Genomic DNA, 13,901 nt, shown 5'->3' with positions numbered 1-13,901 from the left:
CTAAACAATCCCAGTGCCCTCAGATGCTGCTCATAAGACATGTTCCCCAAACCTTTCACTTGCTTTGTGGCCCCTCTCTGGACCTGCTCCACCACCTCATTTCTTTCTTATACTGTTGTGCCCAGAACTGAACACAGTACTCAAGCTGTGGCCTCCCCAAAGCCAAGTTAATGGGTACAATCACAAATGAAGCTGTGACTACCATCTTATTTTATCCTTTTTGGAAGCCAAGCAGCCCTTGGGTCTTAGTTCTTAGATGGAAAATAAGGAATATTAAGATTCATCTTGGCCATCTATGGCATGCCAGGGGAGCTCTCCAGGTCTTTGTCCTTGTAGCTGGTACATATGGGTCCTGAGGCATCCAGCACTGGCTGAGAACCCAGATGAGAGTCAAGGAGTTGAGTAAGACCTCAGGCAAGTAACTGAAAGGCATTGTCACCTGTTTTTTATTGTCCCATCATAATTCATCTCATCACCATTTGTCCTGGACAAAGAGAAGAAAGCTACAGGTCAAGCATAAAGGGGTTGTTTTGCTACCAGATTCAAAAGGAGTGAGACAAAGGTACTCTCTGTAACCCCACAAATGAATTTTATCCTAAGCACAAACCGAGCCAAGTTAGAATACTGTAAACCTTTTCTTTCCCATCACCCTCCCAAATACAAATCAAGTCCCTTATCTCCCTTACTGTAGTGCCTCCTTCCTCCTTTCTCACCAGCTGCTTGCCTCCCTTTTTATTTCTGCCTGCTTAAACCTACCCATGACAGTGCCCAGATATTTCACTCTGTCTGACTACCATCCCCCCACATCTCTGGCATCCCAGGATTATCATTTCTTTCCCACACACCTGTGTCCTGTGACACTCCCACATCAACACACACACCAGAATAGCACAATCAGACCTCTAGGGAAGGCCCTTTAAAGCTTTCATCATTTCATTAAAGATGAATCCATGCACATTTCTGCCACTTCACATGCTCTCATACAGAAGCCCTCTCTTGCAACTACTGTTCCTATTGAGAAAGTCTGGACATCTACAAAGCTACTAGTCACATTGTTTAGACCAACCAGCTGGGGTCCCATGGTGCTTGAGCTGCTGGGGTACTCGGCCAGCAGGCCGGGCAGCTGAAATCCTGCATGCTTCCTGGCAAAACATGAGCCTTCAGCCACTGGCCTCCACCTCGCAGATGGGCTTTGAGTTAGTTTTACACAGAAGAAAACCAGAAACCTACACAATACACCAGCTAATTTGTTTGCAAATGTTCCACTCACTCCATGCCTGGAAAGCTGCTCTGAAGCAGCCAAGCTCTATTTTTACCATCTCAGCTTTCCATTTAATTTTGCTTTTGGATGCACAAGAAGTGTGTTCTTGTTACCAGTTTATTCATTTATCAAAAGCTCTCCTCTGTGGACTCAATACTTTTGTTTACTGCACAGGAGCTGTTTTCTATTTAAAAGGTCAGCTCCTTTATTAACTCTTTCCTTAAGTGAGACAGACTACATATATCTGACTAAAAAAGACATAGATTTCACATTTTATTCCAGCATATTTATTGTTTCATGCAGTAGCTCTAACAAGAGGAAACTGTAGTTCTCATGTTTATGAGCAAATCATTGAAAGATAGGTCATACATTTCAGAAGTAGATCTTTTCCCTCTGCAAACCAGGAGACGTGAAAAGATGAACTACTCTTTTCTCTCAAGACATCTGAAGACTATGAAAGCTTTGAATTATTTGTGCTCTTGCTGAGCTTTGCTAGCTCCAATAAAGATAGATGGGCTTTGGTAGCTGAATGCTAATGTACCATCTAAAATGTCAATTATTTAAAAAACATAATACCAGTTCAGCCTTTTCCAGTAAGAGCCATACATATTGTGGAAAGAAAATTAAAATCCACACTAGTATTTCATTTTTGTATTAAACTCTGCTTTCATCCACCCAGATTCAAATGCCATCAAGACTCCTTCACAGATTTGCAGAAACTGGATGTTGCAATCTAGCCATATGGGATAACATGAGATCTTGGCACCATCAAGACTTTCTACTCTTTCAGAAAGGTTCCAGTTGCCTCTCAGAGTACTTTAGCTTCAGAGAGGAAACTGGTGATATAGTGACTCATGCAGGGGACAATACTGATGAATGATGGGTTATTTGCAGTCTGACTAGAAAAACCTGTAGGAAAAATTAAGAGCAAATGAAAAGACTTTAACATGCTTTTTAACAAATTAAGAAAAACAAAACAAAAACTTCCTACCTCACATAAAATAGGCATTCCAAAGTCCCACCATATAATCACACCATTTTGGGGTTATTTAATCCTTTTGAACTACTTTATTTCCTAATGCTAAGCAAAATTTTATTGTGACAAAGATTGACAATTTTAATTCTGAGACTGTTGCTAAAAGCTCCTAGAGTTCAGTATTTCATAAGGAAAAGTCTTTTACTTCATAAAATATTTTGAAATATCTTTGGTCAAATTGAATCCAAATTACAAAACATTTCAGTGCTTACAATTTTTTTCTGCTACCTATTTCCCCAAGATAAAAAGGTGCTATTTGTTGACATGGAAACTCTTTTTCATTTTTTGTGGTTTTGACTTAGATTTTCTGTTGTTTGGGGTCTCACATGGTACTTGCCTGAATAAATCTTTTAACAAATTTATATGTAGGTAGGTACAAAATCCCACATAGCTAATGCTCATTGTAGAAAGGGTATATGTTTTATTCATTCAAATTAAACAAAGGTAAGAAACAATCTGGATTGAAACCAAACATATGTTCTGATTCAACTAAACTATTTGGAGGGGGAAAAAAAAGCATGAGTTGAGTAAGTTTTATTTTCTTGCACTGAATTTGCTTTCTAGACAAAGCCACTAACTCTGACTTAAATAAACCTGTTGTTGAACACAGAAGTCCTTTTATCAAATACAAGCATCAGGCAGATCCAGCATGTGGCCGCACATTTACTGCCTAAAAATAAAGGCACACAACTGCTCAGGCTCCACACAAAGCAGGAGCAATTTTGTGAAGATATGTCACAGGGATATTAAGTGGGATAGCTATTTGAAAACATATTTTACCATAGCTTTGGGAGCAGCAGCACTCATGAAAAAAGAAACATTTCCTGTAGCTCTTTCTTATATGGATTCCTTGCCATCTGATAGTGTGGTTAACTCAGTCTGTTTTCATGACACTAGTAGGAATTTAGTATTCCTGAGACCTCCACACACTGTTGAATGCTGCTATGCTTACCTTTCAGAATCTAACTGAAGATCTGAAAGAAATCTAAAAGCCTAAATACCAGCCAAAATCTCAAAAGTGATTGGGAGAAGGCAAAAGAGAGTGATGGATAGGGCTTAGGATAAATTTTTTTCAGAAACTTGTCTGAAGTACTGTTTTGCACTTACCATTTCCAGATTATCAAAATACCACAACCTGAAACAAAACATTGACCCATCTGAAATTATGGGGTTTTAAAAAATTTTCTTTTTCTATATTTTCTTTTTAAATGTCACCTTCAGCCTTATTCCTCAGTTATTTTTTATCTGCAGTTTATAAACTGCACAAAGTAGAAATGAAAAGTCAGTAGCAAGAAACTAGGTCTTTGTCTTTCAGTGCAACTTCTGGCAGGGAAAGGGGATGAAGCTAGTGATGGCCTAATTATTTAGCTTAAAGAAAGCATCCAGAACCACGGTATCAAGCGAAGTAAGAAATGGAAGAGGAGGGGGATGGGAAGAACATGGCACCTATTCAGATAAACTAAGTAGTTGTAAGAAGAGTGACTGCCTGGTCTCTGAGACAATGTTATTTGTGAGGCAATGTCTGGATGCAACAGTTTGGTTTTGTATGTTAGACCAAATGAACAATGTCACTTACTTCAATCAACAGAAAACTTGGTGTACATCCACCAAGTCACCACCACAAGAGACAGCATCAATCACAGATTTTTTTTTTTTTTCCCCAGCATCTATGAGAAAATTTTGAGTAATTTTTCTTCTCAAGTGTGCAAAAGAGTGAAATTATAATCCTGCCTGATCTTTGTTAGGGAGGAGTACCTTGTTCATCTGAAATACATTGTCTAGAAACAAAAGCCACCAAAATCCTCCTTTGACTGCAAAGAAGTTACCAAGAAATAAATATCCGTTACCAGATAAAAAAAGAAAGAGATAAATAAAAATTATTGGCTGTTTCAATTTTCCAGGTTTTCCCAGCCTCTTCTGTAACTTCTTGCAACAGTAATAGCAGAAGGAAAAACCATATGCTTAGGCGACATCTGTGACCTGGGGGCAGGCTGTTTGGAGTACATCTGGCTGTAAAATGAGACAGGAAAAAAAGTATCATTTGAGAAAGGAAGTTCGTGACATGTTTTCATTCTTTTGAGAATTGGTAGATAGAGAAATCAGGTATCTGTACTTCATACTCAATCTATCCTATGTAGTCCATATTTCTCGATAAAGCAGTCTTAGCAAGTGACAGTGGTTTCCCGAGAATGACCATCTTGACCTAGGGAAAGCTTACTCAGTGTAGGTGATGTTTTGCAGAGAAAAAATAGACACTCTCAAAATCACCTCAGATCCCCTAACCCTAAGTTAATCAGGTCCAAGATCTACATCAATATTGAGTCTTCTCTCCAATTCTGTAGGAAAGTACCAGAAGTTCTTGTGCTTGGTCTGCAGGCTTACTTCATTGCGTAAGTTATTGGCTTCAGTCAATTGCTACAGCATATTGATTTAATCAAGTCCTTCCTTCCTGACAAAAATATTCTTCTCCATTCCTCCTATGCCTTATATTTATGATAGATCATTGATCAAAGCAAAGCAAGCTGTCAGAGTATGCCTGTGCAGCAGTCAAGATGATTCCAACACCTGCCCAAGAAGCTGTATGAATATTCAGACACAAAGCTGTTTCAAGGCTATTCAGCAATGCAGGCAAAAAATGGATGTGGCTATCCCAAGGATGAAGATTCAAGTAAAGCCACTCTTACTTCAGGAAGGGGAGGAAAAAGGACAGGAATAGAGTTGAGATATAAAACAGCAAGGAGATGGAACGGCTGGATTCTCCTGCCAACATGGAAGTGAGAAAAGTGGTGGTATCAGCTCCTTCTGTGAGGGCCCACTTATCTGCTCTCTACTGACCTACCTGGACAGATAAACTTTGGCAAGGGCAACAGCTGCCTGCTTTGTTGTCTAAACTTTTCACATACTGGAATAGATGCCAGGCCCATCACCACACTAGACTACATCTACAATGCTAAATAAAACCAGGCTAGGAATTGTTCTGCAACCCTGAGAGTAAGTGGTACAGGCCCTGAGTCTTGTGTGAGCTTTATGTCTCTTGGTTTTAAGGCATAATTAGTATAGCGACCATAGGGTTTTTTTCGACTTCAAATTACCTGAAATAACATGAGGTCTGTGTTGCAGACCAAGGTTCTATGTTGCTTGATGCAGAGGTGGCATGAGGGCCTGTGGATGTGTCTGAGGGAGCAAAGCCTGCTGGGACAGTGTTGGCAGATAAGGGTGAAAGAAGACAAGCCTGGTGCAATCTCATCCATTCTGTCTAATGGGAGCAGACCCTGGCAGGTACTGTCTCCCACATCATTCCCACATATTTTCTCAGAGCAATAGCTGGCAAGCGCCAAAATCAAGACTAACTTGCTAATATTTAGCAGTAATGATAATCAGCACTGGACATGCCAATCAAGGTCCTAGTTACACTTTCACATCCAGAAACTACCAGAAGTACTCCCCAGATATCAGTGACATTACAGGTGCAGACTTAAATCAGCCAGAATTCTCTCTACAAAACATTCAGATGATAAGCTAAATTTTGTTTCTTGAGTTTTCTGTTGAGAAAATTTTAATGAGAAAAAAATCATGAAAAGAAGGAACTGATTCTCCCCACCACTTCTCACAAAACTTGAGAATACTTTTTCCATGTAATCAGTAAGGAAAATATATGAAGAAACCAGGATTTAACCAGACCTCACAGAAGTTCCCTGGAAGGCTGAGCTGTAAATTAATAGCTCAGATGCAACAGAGAAGATGAATTCATACTCTGCTCAGAGGTGCAGAGGGAAAAACAAGGAGCAATGGGCACAAGCTGCAGTGAGGAAAATTACCAGAAGATATAAACAAAAAAAAAAAGTCTGTAATGGAAGAGATGCAGCATGGGGACAGAGCTCAGAGAGGCTGTGGAAACTCCCATCCTTCACCCTGACCAATGTAATATAACTATGAAGTTGGTCCTGTGTTGAGCTGAGTTGGTCAACAGACCTTTAGACGTCACTTCTGACCCAAAATAGTCCATGAACTTAATCAGGTTTTAAATTTCTTACTTATTTATTTCTAGCAGTTAGAACATGTAAACACAAACAGTATAAATTGATAACACTCAGGTCAACATACTTTATTCATGCTTTCTCCTTTTCCTGGTATACCTCACAGACATTAAAAGTTGAGCTCTTAGCAAATTTCTGAAGCAAGAGTGTGACTGGCAAGTAAAAATTTTGGCATTAATACACATGATAGTAACTGGCAGAAATAGCTGGAGTTGAGCAACCGCAAAAGGAAACATCTCAGGGGGCATGTTAGACAATGACACATTACAGCAACTCAGGGAAACATACATCTGATGCAGAGGCATCAGAAAAAAAGCATGTGGCCAGTACTTGTAGCTATTAAGGCCTGTCAGCACTCTGAATCATTAATGATCCCTATTATCCCTACTACAGCAGTTGTCATAGTTTTGCCACTTGGAAATACTAGTCATGAGCCAAGGTCTGATGTTGCCAGGAGGTGTGACTCAGAGTGGGACACCTGGGCTGCCTGCCACTGACCTTGCTCCACTGTTTCCAGTAGCAGTGACAACAGTATGCATTTTACAACTGCAAAAAATGCATCCTTTCACCTTTCTCACCTTCTCAGAAGAAACACTGCTTCTGAGGAGGCAGATTTCTGCACTGGTTGTGGATAAGACAAAATTACTATAGCAAAAGAGACTAAGGTCTGTTTTTTTCAAAAGAGACAGAGTACCTCTCCGATTTCTTTGTGTGTTGCTATGAGCAATTGCATGCCAGAGTCTCTGATTTTAATGTCAGCCTTGCACACTTATCATGGCCAGGAGTCCTCATTCTGCCATTCTGGTAGTCCTCCACTGCCTAGTCTTCCATTGGTGGGCCATGATTTTCAGAGTAACCACTGTTCCCTCTGCCATGTTGAGCTTAGTTTCCATTGATCAATATTCTCTGAAATTGCATGGAATGCCCATTTGTCTCCCTTTTGTAGCTCTATGGTTTTGTCATTCCGAGACTTTCTTATTCATCACCTGCTAAAAGTGAAAACAGCTTTGCTTTTGCCTTTCTGATAAGACCAAGGAAACAAAAGTGGGAAGGCTGAGCACAAAGAAGTAGTGAGCGCTAGACAAGTGTGATTGATCATCTGCCATAAAGGATAAGAAGAATCTGTTAATTTAACATATAGCTTGTGACAGAGGTTACTTATACTGTCCAGGGAATATGAGAAATAAAAACATGGCATAAGCCAGAGCACACGTGCGATGTTAGCAATAGTCCATACACGTGCTGTGTCCTCTCAAAAGAGCAATATCAAGACTGCACTGAACTTGGCCCCCAAAACCACTCTGAACATTGGTCCCAGTCACAACATACATAAAGAGGCTGATGGCCAGCATATATTTTGACATAAAAACCGATAGGTTAATATGTGTAGTTTCACAGGCTTTCAGAATAACCCTTACCTGCTCTGAACCCTTAGCTCAAGCCTTTATGCAAGTAAAAAGTCTGGTAAAAATAATTTATACCTAGACTAATAGGGCAAGAGTAGAAATTAACAGTAAATTCTCCTTATGCCAGAAATCTCTTTTCAATGCCAGGAATATGCACTAGAGATGGCTCTGAGTTAATACTGACTCCAAGCACTGAGACTTCAGGTAGTAAATAAGTTTCATAATCCAGTTTGGGATCCCCAGCCTAATGAAAGGCAGAAGACGCTGATAATCAGCTGTTTCCACACATCTTTGCAGGTTCAGAATGGGTAGCTTTTTTACACTGCCCCATATACATAACAAAGCCAAGGATGTTTTGCTTCCCTGTGCTTCAAATCCAGCTACATTTAGACGATCAGAAGTAAAAACAGCATTCTTGAGCCGTTAGTGGTAAATTCTGTAACAAACTTGGTTAGAATCCAAGATAAAAACTACCAAGGCATATAACTACCAAATACAGAGTCTTTTATTTATTTTTTTTTTTAATTCATGTACCGGCTTCATTTTCCATCCTCCATAAAAAAAGGGCCAAGAATCAGAAATAAAAGGAAATGTATGTACTGCATAGAAACAAAGCGTTACTTGGGCTGATTTTTTTGCAGCTATACAGGCTTAAAAGAAATGGACATAGTAGAATGTTATTTTTATCAAGTAGAATGTTATTTTTATCAAGTTGGATTAGAAGGCAATGATGAAGCAGGTACTGTGAAAAAAAAAGGTATCATCCTTACAGTCTCTTTTCTAATCATAAACATACTTCAGATTATCTTTCTTTTCTAGTGAAAATTGCTGATGAAATAATTTTGAATCACATGCATGCTCTCTCCAAAATTATATTTATGATTCTATGGGTGCAAGTAAGTAATTTGATTCTTGAAGAAATTTGCCAAGTCAGTGTTTATTGAACATTTCAACATTTCAAAACGAGGACTAGACAATGTTCAGGCTGATAGAGTAGACAATCTTGCATTGATTTCAACAGCTCAGGACCAGATCCTAATTCCATTCTTTTTCAGGAGAAAAGCTGCATTTTGTGATAATGACTGCTTACAATTGTTAGATGATAGTAAAAGGCTGCTTTCTTTTTTTTTTTCTGTAAACAACACTCTTCCTCCTCATATCTAGTAGTAATAGTGTCTCACAGTACAGATTACCTGATTTCACTGACAGCAGTACAGGCTGAGTTCACCAAACAGGCAAATCTCCCTCTATTCTGAGAATATCTGTTCCTGTACCCCTCAGTGCTCATCAGACACAAGGTTTTACAAAGCTCTGAAATTAGGACTAAAATCAGACAGAGATCACGCAAAGTAGTTCAAAAGCTCCCTGTGTACTTCCTCCTTTTGGATCACAAGCAAGAGACAAAACACCCAGACTTAGAGCCAAGGACTGAACATTGCAGAAAATGTCTTGTGTTGTGCAGTACTGTGTCTCCTTCTCCTGATGTCAAAGCCTAACAACCTCGTGGAGGCAGCAGGGAACAGAAATAACCACCTGGTACTGCCAAATGTTCCACAGATGAGTTCAGTGTTAGGGATGCTTCTGATCACAGCAAATGAGGGGTGAATACAAAAGACAGTTCACAGAAGGCAAGCTTGGACCTTACAAATGCAAGCACCTGCATAACATAAAAGTTAACCTCATCCTTTTAGGAAAGTGGGGAATGACCTGTATGCAAACAGAAATCATAGTCAAAGCAATGTCTGCCTGACATTTCTATACATGCAGTAAAGCCCATGAGAACAATTTGTAGATTATAAATTATTTTTTGTAATTGGTGAATTTTCAATTAATTTGCATACAAACCACTCACAGCTATGTCAACAACAGGTAAAATTAGCCTACTAAATACTCGTGAAATGTGCACTGAGCTCCTGGTATCAGTTTCTGTTACAAAAAAGTCAGTTATAATTTGTAGTATTCTCCATTAAAACTCCTATTTATTTTTCAGGTCAGCCTACAATCAAAACAAGCTGTAAGAATTTGAATTAAACAAGTATGCCTTTTACATACCTCCTTTTGTTTTGTATTTGTACAGTACCATGACAAGATCTCTGAAGCACTACCAAAACACAAAAAAAAAAAAAAAATAAATCAACAACACATTGTAGATTCATGCTATTCTACAGACTCTAAACAAAAAGGTGTACTTGGAAACATGTGACGTACTTTTCCAGCGCTGTTTTGGAATCTACAAGACCAGGGCAACAACACTGGTTGCATCTTTACTAGAAAATAAAATGTTCCTGAGCACCTGCACCCAGTTCCGTGTATGGTAAAATTCCTAGAAAAGCCCCTGGCATGGTTTTGACCAGTGTGGAACTGGTACACACAATTCCAGGCTACATTTCAGGTGTTAGCATGGGACCAGACTATGCCTAATAAGTAGATTGTGTGAAACTACCCTGCTCTGAAAACAATAAGAGTTAAGTAATACATGCGTGGGCTGTATCATTCCATTTAGCATCCATGCTGAAGAATAGGCCTGGGCACGTGTAATTTGCTAATACAGCCATAGCCAATACATACTGCTGTGATGAACTTATGACAAAAATAGTGAACTATTCAGGGACCTGCTTAGGAGAACTCCTTGCTATTTGCTGGAAAATGAAACAAGTCATGGAAATCCATATATATTGTTTGCATTTGCCCAAGAGACTCACTGAAACAAATACTTTGAACAAAATACTCTAAATTGGCCTGAATTGGCATGGTATTGCTATCTGGGTGTTGTGTTTAAACAAAAATAATGCTTACAAGGAAAGAGGGAAGCATTCAGAAGTTCTTCTTGTTTGATTTTTATGGTTTTGTTTTGTTTTGTTTTTTAGTGCAGATTAATAATATGTATATATTTTTGTCATGAAGAAAAGCAGAGACAGTAAAAATAGCTCTCAAGTGAGATAGCTGCTATTCACTACCCTGTTTCTGGAACCATGACAGCTGTTATACAACCAAAAGGAAAATTAAATTAAATAAACAAACAGCATAAGCTAATTGGGTTGATATCAAGTAAAAATATAATTAGTTGAAGTGGTTTGTGGTAAAGATGCTGACAATATGTGGCTGTTCCTCAGCCTTAGTGGTGAACAGGGATCCTGCCATGTGTTTAGAACTTATTCATCAAGTATTTCCATGGAAACACAGAGATGCACAATTCTTGGATCACTTATTTCAGGAATTGTTGCTCCCCAAGTTCAGTCTGGACTGAGAACTCAGACAAGGAGAGAGTGAAGGGATGTGATTCTGATCTAGAAACCTCCCCAGTCAGGTATTCTTTGGGTCTTACCATAGAATTTGGATGTGGGAAAGTGTAAAAGGACAGCTTGCATAAAGAGAAAGGAAAAAAACAAACAAATAAACAAAAAAATTAAAAACTCAAACTTAATTTTTCCTCTCAGAAACTGTCCAAGAGTTGAGAAATGATGGCACTGGAAAGAGCCTGAAGAGTTTACAAAATGGCCAAATGCCCCCAGGGAGATTAAAATGACCACAGGAGTGTTAGCAAGACGTTATGCTGTGAAAAAGATTTAGGCTAAATGCAGTCACTGGGTTTGGTTGTGCAAAGCTGCCTTTTCACATATCCAGATGGGAGCTGGCTCTGATGTGACCTCTCAAGGTTAAGAAAAATCCTCCCACATTGGATTGGATGGATTGGAGGATTGGATATCTCTGAATCCCACTTACAGTGTCAGGGACAGCCTACTAGCATGCGCTGCGGAGCACAGCAGTGCAACTTATGACTCGTAGGCATCCTTGGATAGGGTTATCCGTTCAGATTTCTCCTGACACCAGTAATAAAATCAGCACCTGTGTCTCCTTCGAGTTCTGCTAGGGTTTTTATCACTCTTTGCTGTTTCTGATAGAGATGCTCAGGCAGGGAGGTCTAGAACATGGTTGCCTTTAATACCAAGGTCAGAAGTAAGGTATATTCTCAAAGGCAACAGGGGACATCTGCATCCTGTCTCTCTGTTCACACCAGGGTCTAAGTGGGAGGGGAAAGCAAAATATTCATAATACCTTAAAGATGATGCAACACATCAAACCAGCTTTATTAGTCTAACATACTGTTCATTAAAGCCTCAAAAGCCTGAGCCTTCATAGGCTGTTCATAAGTACTTGAGGGGTCTGTTCCTGCAGTGATGTGATAGCTCCTGTGAACTGAAATTTCCTTAGGCACAATAGTGAGTTAAGCGTAAAGTGTGAAGCCTTAACTTCAAATTTTCTAGCTTTGGCTTAAGTCTGCCTCACAAGGTTCCAGAAATGCCTTTTTATTGTGTTTATTTCGTCATACATTATATAGCATTAGCGATAATGCAAACAGGCACACTGTCACCAGCTGGGGTGGCCTGATTCGGAACTGACTGCCTTGTGACACGACTTCCAGTGTTGCCGCTGCCATCAGCCCAAGTAATGCTCTCCTTAGACACAGCAGCAAACTGGAAAGGTCACACAGGGTGGAGCAGACAGTCTTAAAGTACAGAATTGTTATCAGGTTTCCGTGCTACTGTTGGCCTTTGAGCCTTTCTTTTCACATAGAAAAGGCTATGGACTGAATAGAGTCTTGGCTGGCAGTGGAGCAGGAGAGACAACCATCTACAATCCCTTTTTTTTTTTCCTGAGTATTTCAGTCACTCCTAAAACTTTACAAGGATCTGTGATCTCTCTCCACAGGGATGAGTCTGCATATCTTGAAAAAGCTACAGGTATTGTGAGACTCCACAGATGATCTGCTATGTAGCACATGTGTCTAAGAGTGATTGACTAAAATAGCCTTTGAGCCCTAGTGATCCATCAAGAGCAACCTCTTGTGCAGCCCTCTCTCTGGACATGAGCTCAGGCTTCCCTGCTAGCTCCTCCACATGAAAGGGTTTGGGTCTACTGCAGTACCAGAGCAGTACCAAGTGGAGACACCCAAGCTTGTGGGGAGCCAGAGACAAGACTAGTATGTCAAGCAGCAGCTTTGACAGGTCTATGCTCCCATTTCCCCACCAGGCAAGAAGAACTCAAGAGGCAACTGGAGTTCAGGGAAATTAAGAGATTCCCAACCCAAGGTGCCTGCTGCCAGCTTTCTGCTTGAAGGTCACCACCCACAGCAAGACTGATCAGGCCACACCCAGACCTGCACAGTAGTTACTGCAGCATGTTAGTGTAAACTGTGGCCGTTGCATGGTCCACCAACAGTACACAGGTCAACATCCTGACTGTTCAGGATCATCTCTGCAAAAAAATGGTACAACGTCACATCAGTGCTACTATATTCAGAGGCAAGTGCCAAGGTAGAGCCAGCCTTTTCCCTTCAGCCTGGCAGCAGAATGGTAGTAGTTAGCCAGAAGGGAGAAAATTAGGAGTTCAAGAGATTAAATTCCTGCAGGAACAAGCCCCAAAGTGCAGAAGGGTTTCCAGTAAAACAACAGTTATCCTACATCTCACTGTGTCCACAGCTTCATACAAAACACATTTGATTAAAACACTCTCCTCTCAGCAAACTCTTTTTCCTTGCACATAAAGATAATGAAGCTATTTATCTCAAAAGGCTGGGAGACTAACATGCTGACATTACTGAGCTTTAAATTCTTCTAAGACATTTATGAAGGAATGCTGTTTAGGCCCATACTGTGAGAGAAAAAGGTACACCTGAATTAAAGGCCCAGGCATACTGAATTAAAATGAAGTCATGTTCTGAAGTATTGTATGTTTTACATTACTGGGTGAAGGACACTCAGTTCCCTGTCTTGGTGTCAGAGAGACACTGATTTTCTGTGGAAATATGCCTGAATTGCTCTTGGTGTATATTACACTGTAGCCTACCTCTCCTTCAACATGAGTAGGATTGCTTCATTCTAAAAATTGATTGGTTTATAAACTGCTTATACTTATTTAATACTTTCCCCATAGCAGTACAAATGATAGAAAAAAATAGCTCAACCATTGCTCATTTTCTCTGCTCATCTCTTTGATTAAAACCCCCAAGTGAATCAGTTTCCTTGTTTATATCTGCTATCTCCCAGAAGATCTTTCTTAGTGCATAAGAAATCTCATTTATTAAACTGTAAAGGGCAACAGGGGCAAGAAAGATCTGCTTAAACACATCTTAAAGAATTTAAATATGGGTATAGATAGGA

The 13,901-nt window shown here is 39.8% G+C and overlaps 1 protein-coding gene across 1 annotated transcript in view; it reads left to right on the top strand.

Moving 5' to 3' along the window:
• Positions 1 to 13,599: 13,599 nt before the first annotated feature.
• KCNJ6 (potassium inwardly-rectifying channel, subfamily J, member 6) overlaps positions 13,600 to 13,901 on the top strand; it is a 40,149-nt gene continuing 39,847 nt past the window's right edge. Inside the window, exon 1 of the mRNA XM_008948096.1 lies at positions 13,600 to 13,603. Coding sequence (XP_008946344.1) covers positions 13,600 to 13,603 — 4 coding nt within the window. The remainder of the gene's footprint in view (positions 13,604 to 13,901) is intronic.

The sequence above is a fragment of the Merops nubicus genome, unplaced genomic scaffold (assembly GCF_000691845.1).
Source record: "Merops nubicus isolate BGI_N331 unplaced genomic scaffold, ASM69184v1 scaffold2559, whole genome shotgun sequence".
In the NCBI taxonomy this organism is placed as follows: Eukaryota; Metazoa; Chordata; class Aves; order Coraciiformes; family Meropidae; genus Merops; species Merops nubicus.
Note: the sequence above shows the minus strand (reverse complement) of the source record. Positions and strands in the feature narration are given on the sequence as shown.